At 42.1% G+C, this 17,185-nt stretch overlaps 1 protein-coding gene across 1 annotated transcript in view; it reads right to left on the minus strand.

Annotated features, from left to right (window-relative positions):
• Nucleotides 1-17,185, minus strand: part of STRIP2 (striatin interacting protein 2) — a 77,796-nt gene that overhangs the window by 30,058 nt on the left and 30,553 nt on the right. The window contains exons 11-14 of the mRNA XM_075857539.1: nucleotides 14,058-14,123; nucleotides 13,234-13,297; nucleotides 8,576-8,647; nucleotides 1,863-1,937 (exon numbers count right to left, since the gene is read on the minus strand). Coding sequence (XP_075713654.1) covers nucleotides 1,863-1,937; nucleotides 8,576-8,647; nucleotides 13,234-13,297; nucleotides 14,058-14,123 — 277 coding nt within the window. The remainder of the gene's footprint in view (nucleotides 1-1,862; nucleotides 1,938-8,575; nucleotides 8,648-13,233; nucleotides 13,298-14,057; nucleotides 14,124-17,185) is intronic.

Here is a 17,185-nt window from a genome sequence, read left to right on the forward strand (position 1 = left end):
TTTTGTAGTTATTTCAGTTAGACGTAATCTAGGTTACGTAATTAATTCAATCATCATAATCTGAAGTCTCCTTGTAGGGTTATAACTTAAATGGGATAATTCTGGCTGTAAAAAATCCTTTTCAAATAACTTATGCTATGTGGTGTGCTCTTTATGGGCATAAGTCACACCAAGCTTCAATCTTTTTTGAAAGGATTTCTTTCAATGATATAATTTTCCATTGACCAGTCTGTAAAAAATATTTATATAAACATTATATTCTGATGTCATTACCCGATCTGCAGAAAGTCTATCACAGGTCACATTTGTAGGAAGTTCATTCTACAGTGCAGTTAGACATGAATGCCTGTCTCGCTATTTAACCCCTTCCCACCGCAGCCAGTTTTAATCTTCTGAATTTCGGTCTCCTCATCCCTGCTTTCAAAGAGCCATAATTTGTATTTTTTTTTTACCGTCGACATAGCCGTATGTACCGAAAAACGTAAAAAAAAGAAAAATTTTTGGGAAAAAATGGAATGGAAAAAAAAAAACACTACGTCAGTTTTTGGGGGTTTTATTTTAGAGCGTTCACGTGATTCCGTGGGTCAGTATGTTTACTGCAATACCAAATTGATATAGTTTTACATGTGGCTTTTATCTTGAGCCACATGACTTTTTAATCACTTTTATTCCATGTTTTTGGGGAAGCGAGGTGACTAAAAAAACAGCAACTCTGGCAATTTTTTTTTTTTTTTAATGGCTTTCACCATAAGCGGGATAAATAACATTCGATTTTAAACATTTGGATCGTTACAGGGGCGGGCAATACCCATTATGATACGTTTTTGCACATTTTCTTGAAAATATTAAAAACTTATTTTTTCCATTTTTTTTTTAGTCCCACAAGGGGACTTGAATTTGCAGTTATTTTATCACTTGGATAACATGTATGTGAAATGTCGGGAAGGTAGGTTTTTCGGCCACTACAATCACTAGTCTCAACAATGATGTTTTGGTAAGGCACGTCTTTGCTGTAGTAATGTAAAAATATACTGGCAGGAGAGCAGGTGCCTATTTGTTATTTTAGTATCTAATGATTTTTTGTTTTATTTGTTAAACCCTTTTTAAAAAAAGGAGTTATCTGGAATAGATTTAATTTATTTAGCCCTTTTATTCTTGAAGTGGATGAGTCTTTTTGGTGTGGATTTTTGCATCGAAAATCTGCAACAAGTTAGGCTTCATTCAGATCTTCCGTCAGAGCTTTCCGTCAGAACGGAACCCGGACTAAAACAAACGGAAAACATAGGTTTCTGTCACTATTGATTCCAATGGTGACGAATCCGGTGCAAATAAATAGCGCAGTAGACTACAGTATTCATTCTGTCAAAACGACGGAACCCTTGCACAACTGAGACAAACGGAAACCATTTGCACAGGTTCCTCCACCATTGAAATCAATGGTGATATATATGGAAACCTATGGTTTCCGTTTGTTTCAGTCAGGGTTCCGTTCTGACGGAAAGCTCTGATGGAACACCAGAACTGAACCCGGACGCAGATCGGAGCGAAACCTTACAGTGTACTACATGATGTTGGTTTGAAAATCCCATTTACATGTTGCAGAAAAAAATCTGCAAAGAAAGTCATTGCACACTGGATTTTCAAAATCGACAGCATATCAAATTTTGACCCAGAAATGCTACGGTTTTTCACCCTTTAAAAAAGGACAATACAAACATGCACAATTTTAACAAATCAACATATCATAATTGCTTAAAACAGCTGGACTTAAAAATAAAGATTTTATTTTTTTATCACTGCATTAACAATGCAGAATAACCTTGGTTTTTCTAATATACTTGAATGGCATAAATACAGCTTACCATGTACTGAGGTATGTTAAACAACATGGCCCTGTACAGACACTCAGCTCCAGTCTCCTCCACCTCCTCTTCTCCCTACAAGTATAAAGCATCGATCTTTACAGGCTGTTTGACAATATCAAGCTAAATTTTATAGAATTGTGTCTCATTTGTTTTATAGGGTGCAGCTTTAGTGAGGCAAACCCTGAAAATGTGAAAAGGTCAATGAATTTCAAAACTATATTTGCTTTATTTTAGACCATAGAGGTTTTAAGACGGATCCGATTAAGCCTCCATAGTCTTAAAATGTTGGAAATACGATTGGCAATAAGCAAATTTTATTGGTAGGATAGACCTAATAGGATCATCAAACAGCTCATCTCTATGAACATGTGGTAAGCAAAATGGTGCACTGCGGTCTGTCTATTCTTCCCAAGAGAATACATTACTGAAAGTTCAGAGCAGGCAGGACACAATTCTAACATGTCCGTGACTGACCAGTGTTCTAGCCAATAAAACACTTCCATTTAGGAACAGGGAAGCACTAAAAACTTACGCCATTTGTTTTGGCAACCGAGCTAGTTTGAGAAGGGTCTTTTTGGGTAAAAGAAGCCCTTTTGCACTTGCTAAATTTATTCAAGAGGCCTTTAGCCTTAATGTTCCATAGAACTCTTCTTTAGCGGTTCTCATAGTTCCCGAGGCAAGGACTTTGCATGCCTACCCTTTGTCTCCCAGTGCGTACCAGAACATATGGTAAGCACGCGTGAGCTGTAATTTTACTACCAGCCGTTATTTAAGCATCACTAATGGTAAAGAGACAAAGGTTTGGAGTCCAATTATTGATGTTTAGGTCACAGGCATGGGGGGCTGATTTACTAAGACTGGCATTTCATACAACGTCCCAACACTGCCCGGCATCAGTATGTTGTATAAGCCATGGCGGAAAGAAGAGGAACGGTTAGGAGAGAATACTTTTTATCTAATGGGGATGTCAAAGGGGCAGGGCAAGGGACGGGGCCGGGCAAGGTTCCCTACCTTACTACACCCCACAGAGTGAGATGTCCACTATAATTTATGCCAGTTTAAGCAATTTTTGGCTGTGTGTTTTCGAGTACTATGTGTCTGTCAGAAAGTAAACAGTCAATAACCTGGTGCTGAAGATCTCAAAAGTACTAGTGAAGAGAAATTGATTTAATCTGTGCGTGCGTTGGACATGGATGCTCAGCCAACCAGAGCATGTACAGATGTAATGTTTGGACGGGAGCACACATTCAGCAATGGATGTGCTGGTGACCAGCTCCATCACCTGATCCCACAGCATGGGAAGTAGACTAGACGACAATGACTCGATAACGCTGGGAGGAGGCACGGTTTACTTGAAATTCAGCATTTCTCTATATCTACAATGAACCCAAAGGGATAGGCAGTATGTAGAACATCATACTTTATAGCTCTTATAAGGGGAAAGAATAACTGAGTAAATTGTAAGAAAAAGGTGCTTTCGGTTTGACTCCTAAGGGTATGTGCACACAATGCCAATTACGTCTGAAATTACGGAGCTTTTTTCAGGAGAAAACAGCTCCAGAATTTCAGACGTTTTTACAAGTGCACGTGTTTTTTGCGGCGTCTTTTACGGACGTAATTGGAGCTGGTTTTCATTGGAGTCAATGAAAAACGGCTCCAGTTACTTCCCAAGAAGTGTCCTGCACTTCTTTGACGCAGCCGTAATTTTACGCGACGTCTTTTGACAGCGACACGCAAAATTACACCTCGTCTGCACAGAACATCGTAAGACCCATTGCAAGCAATGGGCAGATGTTTGCCGACGTATTGGAGCCGTCTTTTCAGGCGTAATTCGAGGCGTAAAACGCCTCCATTACGTCTGAAAAGAGGTCGTGTGCACATACCCTAAAGTGGTAAATGCTTAAACCACAATTCACACTAAATAACTCTTAAAGAGGAAATAGCACTGGATTCTAGCTTCTACTGCCATGTACAAGTTTTCTTTAACAGACTTCAGTAGGCTATATACTGTAGGTGCTCCTCAATGTACAGGGTGGGACACTTATATGGCTACACCTAAATAAAATGGGAATGGTTGGTGACATTAACTTCCTGTTTGTGGAACATTAGTATATGGGAGGGGGGAAACTTTTCGGTGTTGACCATGGCGGCCATTTTTAAGTCGGCCATTTTGTATCCAACTTTAGTTTTTTCGATGGGAAGAGGGTCATGTGACACAAATTTATCGAGAATTTCACAAGAAAAACAATGGTGTGCTTGGTTTTAACGTTACTTTCTTCTTTCATGAGCTATTTACAAGTTTCTGACCACTTATAAAATGTGTTCAAAGTGCTGCCCATTGTGTTGGATTGTCAATGCAACCCTCTTCTCCCACTCTTCACACACTGATAGCAACACCGCAGAAGAAATGCCTCCCGATCTGAACCCCTTAGACTTTTATCTTTGGGGTTATCTGAAGGCAATTGTCTATGCTGTGAAGATACGAGATGTGCAGCAACTGAAACTATGGATACTGGAAGCCTGTGCTAGCATTTCTTCTGCGGTGTTGCTATCAGTGTGTGAAGAGTGGGAGAAGAGGGTTGCATTGACAATCCAACACAATGGGCAGCACTTTGAACACATTTTATAAGTGGTCAGAAACTTGTAAATAACTCATGAAAGAATAAAGTAACGTTAAAACCAAGCACACCATTGTTTTTCTTGTGAAATTCTCGATAAATTTGTGTCACATGACCCTCTTCCCATCGAAAAAACGAAAGTTGGATACAAAATGGCCGACTTAAAAATGGCCACCATGGTCAACACCCAGCTTGAAAAGTTTCCCCCCTCCCATATACTAATGTGCCACAAACAGGATGTTAATATCACCAACCATTTTATTTAGGTGTATCCATATAAATGGCCCACCCTGTATAATCAAATTCATAGGGGTCATCAGATTCAGAAAACCAATTTTCAAATACCCCTTGAGGGAATTCTGAGTAAATAGAGGGGGGAGTGCCTTGTTCAGGATCCTTTTTTATTATTTAGAGCGGAGAATCACTACAAAGAGTGTCTTAACACAGACAGTTCATTGATAGCAATAGGAAGTGTGCAATGCATAATTTGCCCTGTGGTGGTGCTGTAGAGAAACTGAACACTAGTTCCTGTGTTCCCCCACAGATTATAGCTAATCACTGGAGGGCTTAGCAGAGGGACCCTTCTAACAAAAAAAGGGGATTGTCCAAAGAGGACAACCCCTTTAACTTAAAGCGACCCTCCCGTCTCAGGACAAAATTATAAATGCAATGGTGTATATGAAGTAATAATACCTGGTGATCTCTAGTTGCCCTCCTCTGCCATGGATTCGCTGTTCTAGGGTCCCCACTGTGTGGTCTCAAAACGGCCACAGCGCTTCTCAGAGCGAGTCTAAGACACCCCTTCTGTTCACGGATTGGATGGAACTGCTCACGTGAGCAGCTCTGGCAAATCCAAAAACAATGGGACGGTCTGACTCTTATTCCAAGAAGCTCTGCAGCCATTTTGGGACAGAACAGAGGGGACCCTAAAAACTGCAGATCCCTGGCAGAGGGGCTCAACTGGAGGGCATCAAATAATATTACTCCATATACGCCATATTTAAAATGTTGCCATGAGACCGCAGGGTCGCTTTAAATAAACACAATTCAAGCATACAGCTTATAAAAAATAAAAAAAAAAGACATTCTGACAAATTAAACCTACATTTATTTTTTTTTAAAACAGTTTTTATTAAAGATTTTTCAGCACTTGTCAATTCTTGGGATCTAACATACCAAACATGGTCCAGGTAGGTGACAGTGGAAAGAAGTTGACTAAATGCGAGATAGCAAAGGTTTTACCACATTTCCAGAACCGATGTATACAAGGACAACTCCAGAAGCAGTGGTAAAGATCAGCGTTCAATGTTGCACATTTTGGGCAAGCTGAGGAGGGGAATTTACCCATAAGGTAGTTCCTCATTGGTGATATATAGGCTCTAAGAATAATTTGAGTACCATATCCCAGTAGGATGCAGACGGGAGAAATTTCAAGGCTAAATATAAACTATCCATTATGGCCTCGATGGTTAGGTCCGGAAAGTGTTGCAAACAAGAGTGTACCCCAGTTGGGTGATTGGCATAGTCAAAATTATATTACAGCGATGTTTTCCCATACATATTTTTAGATTTAATAAGTAAGTTGGTTACAAGATCTTGGGCGGGGGGGTTTGGAGGAATTTGATATCATTTCTCTCACGTGACTAGAAGCCTGCAGAAAAGGGAATAACGATTGGGAGAAGAGAAATTTGTCTTGGAATTCCAAGAATGTCAACAGACAGGAGTTATCCGCCGACATGAGGTTGGATAGCCACCTCACACCACTCCTCTCCCACGCCCAAAGATTGCTGTGGGATGTCCATTTTGGAAACCCGGATTACCCAGGAGTGGCAACAACAGTGAGGCATATGGGTCTAGGCTGGCCCCTTTAAGTATTGTGTGCCATGCTTTAATGGCAGTGGAGAAAAGGGGCTTGAGTCGCACATCCTCTGGCAGCATTTAAGTAGGAGCATGCAGGATGTATAAGAGGGAGTAGGGTTTGGCAAATTGGGCTTTGAGGGAAGGGTCCGAGTAATGTGATGCATTGTGGGTCCAGTCAGCCAGTATTCCAAGGAGGGCCGCTAGGTTACAGTTGCGTATGTTCAGGAAGTTGAGACCTCCATGGAATTTCGTCTGTTGTAAGGCTCGAATGGCTATTCTGAGAGGGGCATTGTTCCAAATAAAATTTCTGTATAGGGCATTAATAATCCTCTAGTCTCGGAACTTAAGGCAGATCAGTAGTGATTACAGTTGTCACGATACCAGAATTTGGACTTAGATACCGATACTTTGTATAGTATTGCGATACTCGATACCAAAACAATACTTTGCCAGCAATAATAAAAAAGTTCTTCCATTTTCTCATGTGAGGCTCGTGGTGTGTTGAATTTTGAACCTCCATGTGACTCACATTAATAGTAATTAACCCCATCAAGTTCCTCAGTCATAATGGACATTGGGTTAATGTGTGAGGTACATGATGGGGTTAATTACTATTAATGTGAGGCACATGGTGGTTCAAAATTCATAATACCTCACATTAGTAAGGGAAAGAAAGCAGTTTTTTATTTTAGAACAGCGTAAACAACCGAATAGGTGTATATTTTATGTATTGAGACTATGTTTATTGTAAAAAAATGTTTTTTTTATTTTAACATTAGCTAATTTTTTTTACTTTAATGTATTGGCATACATCTATATGCCAGTACATTAGCCTGTGTACTGATTAGTACACAGGCAGTTGTTAGGACATACCTCAGTATGACCTAACAGGAAATATGGTCAGACAGCCCTGGGGTCCTTCAATGAACCCTGGGCAGTCTGCCCATATATAGTATGTCCCTCGATCGCATCACAGGGATTCCCTGTGGCGCGACCCAAAGAGCATCCCCCCTTCTAATGTTCTTCTTGAATGCTGCGGTCAGCTTTGATCGCAACATTCAGGGAAATAGCGGTGGAGAGGAGAGGTTTCTCTGATCTCCGTCGTTAGAGGGGGGGTGCGGCTGTGTAATACAGCCATTGCCTTGCTCCTGACAATAAGTGCGCACGCGCTGCACTTATAAAACGCAGACACTGAAGACAGAACATGGGAGTGTTTTGCAGTGCGCCGGCCATGATTGGTCTTCAGTGCTGGCAATCCTTAGTGCAGTGCTGGTCGCATCACATCATGCTGACCGCGCACGCACTTCTCAGGAGGGGGCGATGGCTGTATTACACAGCCGCAGCCCCGCTCTTAACATAATTTATGTATTACTAAACTAAGCTGTGGGACCGCACAGCTTAGTATCGAAATACATGAAATAACGGTATTGAACTGTTTCAGGGTGCACGGTATCAAAACAGTATCGAAGTTTCGATGCATTATGTATCCCTAGTAGTGATTGTAATAAGTATAGTAGTTTGTGAAAAGCTATCGATTTCAAAAGATTGTCTCTACCAGAAAAAGAGTAGGGGATTGCCAGGTATGTACCATTTGTTTTAATAGAGCGATATGGGCGTTTATGTTTTCTGTATATATTTTAAGTGGGTTTTTCGTGATAATTGTCCCCACATAGGTTGTGACTTCGTGTCCATTTGAGTTCTAGTCCAGTAGCCGTGGGGGGTGGGGTGGACCTCTAAGGAGCAGGGCTTTGATTTATCTAGGTTAATGGTGAAACCAGATCGTGGTCCATGTTTCTGTGAATGTTAGGGTAAATTGGAGCGTTTGTCTGGGGTTGGATAAAAATAATAGGACGCCTTGAACGCCAATATCGGAGTGTATCATTCGTAAAAGAGGGTCTAGGGATAAATTAAAGAGGAGAGGGGACAACCTTGACGTGTTCCCCTGTGGAGTTGTATAGGATTTGTACTTAGACCATTTATTGTAAAGATTGCAAAGGCATCAATTGTATAAAATTGGTGAAAACAGATCCAAAATTTCTGAAGCTAAGGGAAGTATTTTGAAATGGCCAGGATACTTTATCTAATTCCTTCTCAGCATCAAGGCTAAGTAAACCTACATTTATAAAGGGGTCAGGTCATACAAAAAGGATTTACAGAATGTATAGATAGCAGATTATAAAAGGACAAAATACTGTTTGTTCATGACATGGAAATCTATAGCACTGCTCTTACCAGAGACATAGGACATTTCTCCAAATCTTCTTCCTTTTTTATCTGGATATCAGCAACTGAAACATACTTATGCTGCAGAAATAAACAAGTAAATTTGCGCAATAAATGCTGACCTCTATACAGAAATATATCCCACTAGTGGCTGGTCAAGTTCTGTTATAAATCTCTGACCTAATGGAATAGGGGAAATACTGTATGTTTAACACACACTGCTTATTTTGTGAGTAGTTTTATCTGGTTTAATTACTTGTGGCTATATTCTAGAATTTTTTAAAGACAAAATTAAAATGAAGACATTAAGGCCCTGTTCACACAGAGTTTTTTTGCGACAAAACCGCGGTAAGAAACGGCCGTAATTGCCTCCCATTGTGTTCGAAGAGAGGTGGAGGAAAAAGAAGAAGTGACATGCCCTATCTTGCCGACGTGTTTTTTTTCATACTTCTAATGTCAAAAACCACTCGCGGTTTTTCCCTCTGCCACGTAAAAAACGTGTCAAAAGTTGCGGCAAAAAACGCCTGTGGTGCAAAACCACATTAAAAAAAAAAAACGGAGCTCATTCTTCCAGGCACAATTTTCTGCCTGCAAAAACTCTGTGAACATAGCCTAAGGATCAATTAGTGGTTTATGCATAATCTGAAAACAAGTCGTTCACAAAGTACAGCAGTTTTAATCTTATAAAGCTATCAAACCATATTGACTGGAGAACAAATCTAAAGCACTCTCACTACTTCAGCCCGCAGTACTGGTTGCAATCCCTCGAGCAGCCCACCGCTGGTAGTACTTGCATCATCTTCTCAAGGGAAATAAAGGTTTATATATCGGGCAGTAGGAGTAAAAAAAAATAAAAAATCCAAGAAGAGAATGCTATATGCCGTATACTTGTTTTTCACAGAATATTATAAATAAAGCTTTAATTGAGTGAATAACCACTTGTTTCATATGAGTAGGTACCCTGGAGTACAGATGTTGGTGGCAGTAAGGCACCAATTGAAATTAATAGGCTGCAGTGCGATACACAGAGTCACTGGACCAAAAAAGGACAATAGGATTTTTTTGAGTACTTACCTCAAAAAAACTTTTCTCGTCCAGTCCATTGAGGGAAACAGACCATGGGTATATAATATTGCCACTAGAAATCATGACACTATGAATAAATTAAAAAAAAAGTGTTGGCCCCTCCTATAGGCACTGAACTTGTCAGTCTGTTCAAAACCAGTAGAAGAAGCAGAACACAAGGTAATAGAACAATAAAATTAGAACCATAGAAGAAAACCATGTCCGATGGACAACCTTATGAACATCATAACAAAAAACAAGTTGGAGTGGTTTCCCCCAATGGACTGGACGAGAAAAGGATTTTACGGCGAGTAGTCAAAAAAAATCCTATTTTCTCATTTGTTTCATTGGGGGACCCAGACCATGGGATGTCAGAAAGCAGACCATATGGTTGGAAACTGAAAAGAAGTACATAAGCATCTACTCCACAGATGCCTGCAACACCTTGCGACCAAAGGAAGCATCTGCAAAAGGTACGCATCTTGCAAAATTTGGTGAAAAGACGACCAGGTAGCCGCCTTGCAGAGCTCAAGGGCCGAAGCCTGATGGCCTTGATCCTCCGGAGAAGCTTGGAAAGAAGAGGTAGCTGGGGAAGTTGTAAATCAGAATGAAATTATCCCATGGAGCCACCAGAGCGTCGGCCACTTACGCCTTGGGATCCCGAGATCTGGAGACGAAGAGGGGCACATGACAATTGAGTTGAGACACCAGCCTATCCACATCCAGCGTGCCCCATGTGGAACAGATTTGTTAGAATACCTCGTGATGAAGGGCCCACTCCCCTGGGTCAACCCGTTCACGACTGAGATAATCCGCAATCCAATTGCCGAATTCAGGATTGTGGACTGCCAAGAGAGCAGAAACCCGAAGCGCCGCCTATTCCAGAATCTTGGATGCTTCTGCCATGGCCACGGAGCTTTGTGTCCCTAGGAGATTGAGGTAGGCGACTGATGTCCAGAAGTTTGGTCCAGTAGCAGAGGGGAAAAAAAAAAAAAAATCGCCTCTCTCAGAATTTAGATGGGGAGAATAGTTTCCTGGTGGGACCAGAGGCTCACGGCCATAAAATTCTGGAAGGTCCCTCCCCAAACCCAAAGAGTGGTGTCCACAGAGAGATCCTACCAGCGGAGCAGGAGAAAGGAGCTGCCCTCAGGAGTTACCGGGGAGAAGAGATCAGCGGATGGTCAAGGGAAGAAGGATATGACAGTCTAATTACTGGTGGAACGAGCAAATGGTAACGTCCAGGCTTTCGTCCTTGATGTCCACTGGAGGAAAGGAAATCCCAGTGTTCCATTAAAGGCAATAATTGATGGATCTTGACAAAGGTGTTGAGACGATTTAGGTCCAGAATGGGATGAACGGAACAGTTCCCTTTGGGGACAACAAAAAGGTTTGAGTAAAACCCTTAATTTTTGGCCTTGAGGAACAGGGACAATTACTCCTTAACTCAAGAAAGAGTCTATTGCTTGAAATAAGGTGGTTGCCCTGGCAGGTGACGGAGGGGGGAGGGACTAAAAGAACCTGTCCAGATGGAAGACGTACTAATTCAATCTTGTACATTGAGCAGACTAGATCCCCCATGCAGACATCCAAGACTTGAATGAGCCAGAGGTTCTTGAAAAGTAGAAGTCTGCTCTCCTTGTTCAAGGCCCGAGTGGTGGTGCACCTTCAGGCAGAGTGGGTTTTACCAACTGCAGGCTTAGCAGCCTTAGGGCAGGAGTGCCAAAAGGAATGAGGCTTGAAGGATGGTCTTTAATTAGAGTCCTGGTAGGACTTCTGCCCGGATGCTCTCAGACAGGCACCTCGTGTTCATCCCTTTTGTAGATTTCTCTGTTTCCTGGGAACAGGAGCACGATAAGCCTTAGTTTGAGGCAAGTGCTTTTCCCACCTGTTGCTTCTGTGATGATCTCATCCAAGAGGGCTTTAAAAGACACGGGAGCAACCGAAGGGAAGAGAAATCAAGGAGCGTTTAGAAGCAGTATCGGCAGACCAGCATTTGAGCCATGCCATCCAGCGCACACCGACCATGAAAGAGTAGGAGCAAGCCACAAGGCGTCCCACATGCAGAGAGGCTTGGCATAGATATTTAGTAGCGTCTAGACAGGTGGTGAGAGAGTATCACCAGATCTTCAGTGGGCACTACTGAAAGAAGACCATGACAGAGTTGGAAAACCCATTCAGTAGAGGCTCGCGGCCCAAAGAAAGACCTGGAGAAAAAGAGTTAATGCGGCAGTCAAGGAATCGTGGAATGAGGTAGAGTTTTCCACTGGAAGAGTAGTGGTTTTAGCCAGACGGGAGACTAGAGGTTCCACAGCCGAAAGCTTTGCCCAATTTAAGGAAATGTGATCTGGAAAAGGATACATAAGTTCCAGGCAAGTGGTATGGACACATTATCAGGATTACACTCCTTTGAGACTACCTCGTCGAACTCCAAGTGGGAGGGGAAAGATTTGAGTGAATGCCTGGGGTAAAGGAAGGTGACTGTCCCCACAAGGGCATCTGTAAGATGTAAAGTGTCTCTGACTGCAGTAATGAGACTGTTCATCGTAGAGGCAAACTTGGAAGATTGCTTGTCATCTAGTGAAGAACTGGAATCCGAGAGTTCACACTCAGACAAGGTTTTCCCAGTGAGGGGAAGTGGTGGCAGATAGGTCACGTGGTGGGGGAGGCGAAACGGATTATGAAGAGAATATTGCTCGTGGGTAAGACCATGCGGATTGGACTCGTTTAAAAGTCCTGCTATGGAAAGACATGGTTAGGAAGGCGACAGCAGCAGCAGCCCTGGAGAGGTCCGGTGACCCACTCTACTGTGAAAACCAGAGAGCGGTAGATGACCCGCCTTCTCCTCATGCATTGATTGGTTGCCAGCGGTTAGGTGATGGCGCAGTTTAATCGCTAGCCAGGAGCAGGGGCCTGTGTCCCGTATCCTACCGGAGAGCCGAAAAAATGGCAGTCCGCAAGAGGTTATGGCGGCCTTGGTACGTGGGGTACGTTTTCCCACCTAAGGGAAAGAGTAGTAGCAAAGCTGGAAAGAGGTCGCCCACCACAGGAGCAACGGGAATAAAGTGCGCCTGAGCGCCAGGGAAAAGCATGACAGAAATACGCTAGGCGCATAGACCACTAGTGGGGGGGGGGGGGGGTTCGGGGGTAATACTCACCTATCCTGAAGCCCAGCTCATCCCCAGAGCATAGTACCAACAGGGAAGTCCCCTCCTTGTGCCAGCTGTGAAGAGGTGGGATACTGGTGGGGAGCGAAGGGGGAAAGCCCTTAGGCTGGTGGGTGACACAGGAGCTTGTGCGCTTATCCCTCGTCTTCAGCATGGCAGGGGGACAATAGTGCATTGAAACACTGCGCTACCAGTTGAGTGCCTGTACGAGTGGCCAACACTATTTATTCTCCGTGTCATGCCTCCTAGTGGAAACAGCTTATACCCATGTTCTATGTCCCCTAATAAGACGAATAAGAAAATTAGGTTTTTTCCCCTGTATTTTATTTATTTCTTGAAGAATTCTTATGAAATAATGGAACGCCTCATGCGACTTCATTATATTCAGCATAATAAATAGTTAGAGGTTTATTTTTTTTCTATTGCTATTTGTATTACCTGTTTTAAAATTTTCACACTCTCATGGATAGGACGAGGCAGTCCCACCAACGTGTCAGTGTCACTGATAAGGGGGGGATAGAAAAAGAATGTTACTTCATCTGCATGTGTCAAAAGCAAAAATTTGTCTGATCCTACTAGGTTTCTTCATACATGACGGCGAGTTAAAATGGATTTCCCATAAAACACTTTCATGTCACATCAACCAGTTGTTCTACATAAAAGCGTGATCTGCGGTGATATTTATCAATTATGTATAAAGGAAGACCGCAGCACTCCAAACTTTAGCATTCCAAACAGGGGCGTTTATTCACCAGCATATGTACTGGTGAACAAAAACCCGTGTGGAACGCTGAAGTCTGAAGTGCTGCTGCTTTCCCCTGCTGGTATATGTATTGATACGTCACATTAATTATAATGTAGTGTGCACTGCCTCTTTTCTGCCGACACTCCCTTCCTTAGATAGAATATCTAGTGCCATAAGAGGGTTTTGTGGGGAAACCCCTTAAAAAGGGTTCCTGTCGCTAGGTTTCCAAACCTTGCAAGTTACAGGGAGTAGTCCAGCAGGATTAGGTGCATGCATAATGCGCACATAAAGCCGAGGCAGTACGCCTGATGCCGCTGCCAGTTTGATCTCAGGAACATCTAAGTTATTTTACTATTGCCTGAAAGTCTCGTTTTGACATAGGCAGGTTTGGAACGCTAAACCCCAGCTGCAGAACAACAAAGTGGTGGTTTAGTGGCTCTAAACCTAGTGACAGTGTGGTTTGTGTAAGGAAAATAAATACTAAAACATCGTGCTTTTGATTCGTACTGATACGTACTGTCCTAGGGTGAACCCAATAAACTTGTTCCGACTCATCTCCAGGAAATCTTCAATGTCTTTCTGTCTAAGGCACAAAAGAGAGAAAGAATAAGATGTAGAGTTCTAAATATGAAAGAAAAATTAAGACAAATGACAGGCAATACCACATTTTCTAACGGCCTGACTTTCATTACCAGTTTTGATGCAAATTGGGAAGAAAAAACTGCTCCTCTGAACGGGCGCTCAGGTGTGAATTGAACTAGTATCCTCACAAAATCGTCGGAGTTTGTTTCAACGATTTTATTCAATATGCTATTAAAACAATAAAAATTCAGTTGCTGCAACTGAATTTTTATTGTTTTTATTGTTTTAATAGCATATTGAATAAAATCGTTGAAACAAACTCCGACGATTTTGTGATGATACTAGTTCAATTCACACCTGAGCGCCCGTTCAGAGGAGCAGTTTTTTCTTCCCAATTTGCATCACTTCAAAACCGCAAGGAGATGAGTTCCTGATACGAATTCACCCCATGCGGTTATGGCTCCAGAGGCAAGCACAGTGTGATCAAGTGTGTACAAGCTACAAAGTCAAGTTGTGCTGGCGACGTTGCACAACTCACCAAGGTGAGCTCTATTCATAGCTACTTTCAATCCAACAAATATCAGAACGATATCACCTTAGAGGAGCGCCGTTTTCTCTCTTTTTTATCTTTTTTCCAAGAATTACCAGTTTTGCTAAGCTTGCAAGAATTTATAGGGCCATAAGTTTCCACTTTAACTTTTCACATACATATTTTGTATATAATTAGTCAGAAAGAATTTGAGCTTTAAAAAAAGGGTAGTCTCTGCAATGACAACCAATATGTCCTATTCCCACATATGGCTGTCACAGAGAGGGGTCACCCACTCGACACCACCACTATTAAGGCTTATTCCAACAGTGTGATCAAATGTAATTTTTTCTTGGTGCAATTTTTCACAAAACCATAGCCTTTCTTGGATTTAAAAAAAAAATAATAAAAAAAAATAAATAAATAAAATCGCTGCAAAACCCTTTTTTTTTTTTATTACTCACTGTAAAATCCCTTCCTCGTTGGTGGACACAGATGACCTTGGGTATTATGCAGCTGCCACTAGAAGGCAGACACTAAGTGAGAAACGTTCTACCAGGCTATACACTTCCTGCAGACACTGAACTAATCAGTTTGTAAATAAGCAGTAGGAGGAACAGAAAAAAAACATAAGTTATGACTAGAAACAGAATAAAAATATAAAGTGCGTACTAGTGCACCACCACCTGCAAAACCCTGCGATCGAGAGAGGCATCGAAGGATGCAAAAGTATGCACCCTATACAATATAGAAAAGTTGTGGAGAGAATACCAGGGAACAGCCTTGCATATCTGTAGCGAGCTGTAGAGTATTTGCAATGCAAGGACGACATCAAAATTGTGCATAACCCATTCCCTAAGATGGGAGGGGAAAGGGCAGAAAGAAGGCGAGAACAATGGACAGATTTACTAAGCAGTCTAAGATTTAGACAGAATAAACTTAGACAAGGCAGTCTGAAGATGCACCAAATTTATCAGTTGCGCACCCTGTATGACAAATTTGCCCCATCTTGCTACACTTGCTGAACATTTTTCACTTCCTAATACTAACTCTTAGTTGGCGTAGAATTCACGTAGCACATTTTAAGCCATGCCCCTTACCCACTAAGCCACATTCCCTTTTCTAGACACTCTAAAAGTGCCTAGTGTGGTGGAAAAATCTGTTCTTTGGTGCAATTTTGAACACATTCTGTATTTTTAAACACATTGAACACAACACTGACACATTAATGAAGACATTGGGGCAGATTTACTACTAGAAAAAAAAGTAGTAATCACCTTGGGAAGAAAGATGAGGACAGCACAGAGAACCACTTTGCCCCGATGACTCACCAGGAATGGTTCAGACTTTTCCTGACGTGGATTTGCAAAAAAATCCACGACCAGTTCACTTCAAATCCTCATGTTTTATATATGGATTTTGACACGGATTTCACTCTATACAATACAAAGGATGAAATCCACAGTCAAAATCCTCAACAGAATTGACATAAAATCCATAGAATGCCTTCAATTCCATGACAATTTTTTTTCTGCTACATGCGGTTGGGATTTTGAAAGCCCCATCCACATGTATTGTACCATAAATTTTTGCAGGTTTTCCGTTTGGAATACAAACAAAAAATTTGCAGCAATTCTGCAGTGTGAATTCACCCCTACAGGAGAGGGGTGCGAATTCAGAGAACTCCTCAAATTGAGGCGATTGCCACCAAGAATGATACCTTTCAAGAGAGAAGGCGGAGGGAAAGGTCGGTCAGCAGCTGAAATGGAAAAGGTGGCTGCAGTATGTCAAGGATGAGACAGAGGTCCCAGGGAGGTAGGCTGGCAGTAGTGGGGTACTCCTTGCAGAAAAGTACGCACAGCAGATATAGCGGTCAATGGACGCTGGAATAAAATAGAAAGGGCTGACCCTTGAGTGCGAAGGCCGAGGCCTAAATTCAGACCCTATTGGAAAAAGAGCAGTTGAGAAAGGCATATGCAACAGGAGAGAAAAAAAAAAAAAAAAAAAAAAGACATTCATGTCCTATGTTCAATCCCAGAGGACGAGAACTTCTTAGCTGAAAGCATAGTTTGGATTGCTTGATCAGCAAACGCAGCGTGATCTGGTTGCTTCAACAGCCACACCATTAAACGAAGTGCTGCTATATTCAGGTGGAAGAGTGGCTCATGAGAAAGAAGATCCGCTGTGAGAGGGAGACGCCAAGGGGCATCAGACAGAAGTGCGATTAGGTCTGTGTATCAGGCCAGGCATGCCCGATCTAGAATAAGAAGAATCACTAGAAAAAAAACACACCTAATGCCTTGATCTTCTTGAGAAGGCAGAGCAGTAGAAGGGGTAAGATGTAGGGAAACGTAAACAAATACCATGGAATGACCAGCGCGAATGCTCGAGGATCTCGAGCCAGTCACAAAGCGAGGTTGCTTGTAATTCAGTCTGGATGCCCTGAGAGCCTGGTCTGAACAGTGTCAAAACACGTGCTTTAGGAAGGTGAGGCATTGAGATAAGGATAGAGGAGGATTCAAGACGGTTTAATG

Source organism: Rhinoderma darwinii, chromosome 3, assembly GCF_050947455.1.
Source record: "Rhinoderma darwinii isolate aRhiDar2 chromosome 3, aRhiDar2.hap1, whole genome shotgun sequence".
NCBI lineage: Eukaryota > Metazoa > Chordata > Amphibia > Anura > Rhinodermatidae > Rhinoderma > Rhinoderma darwinii.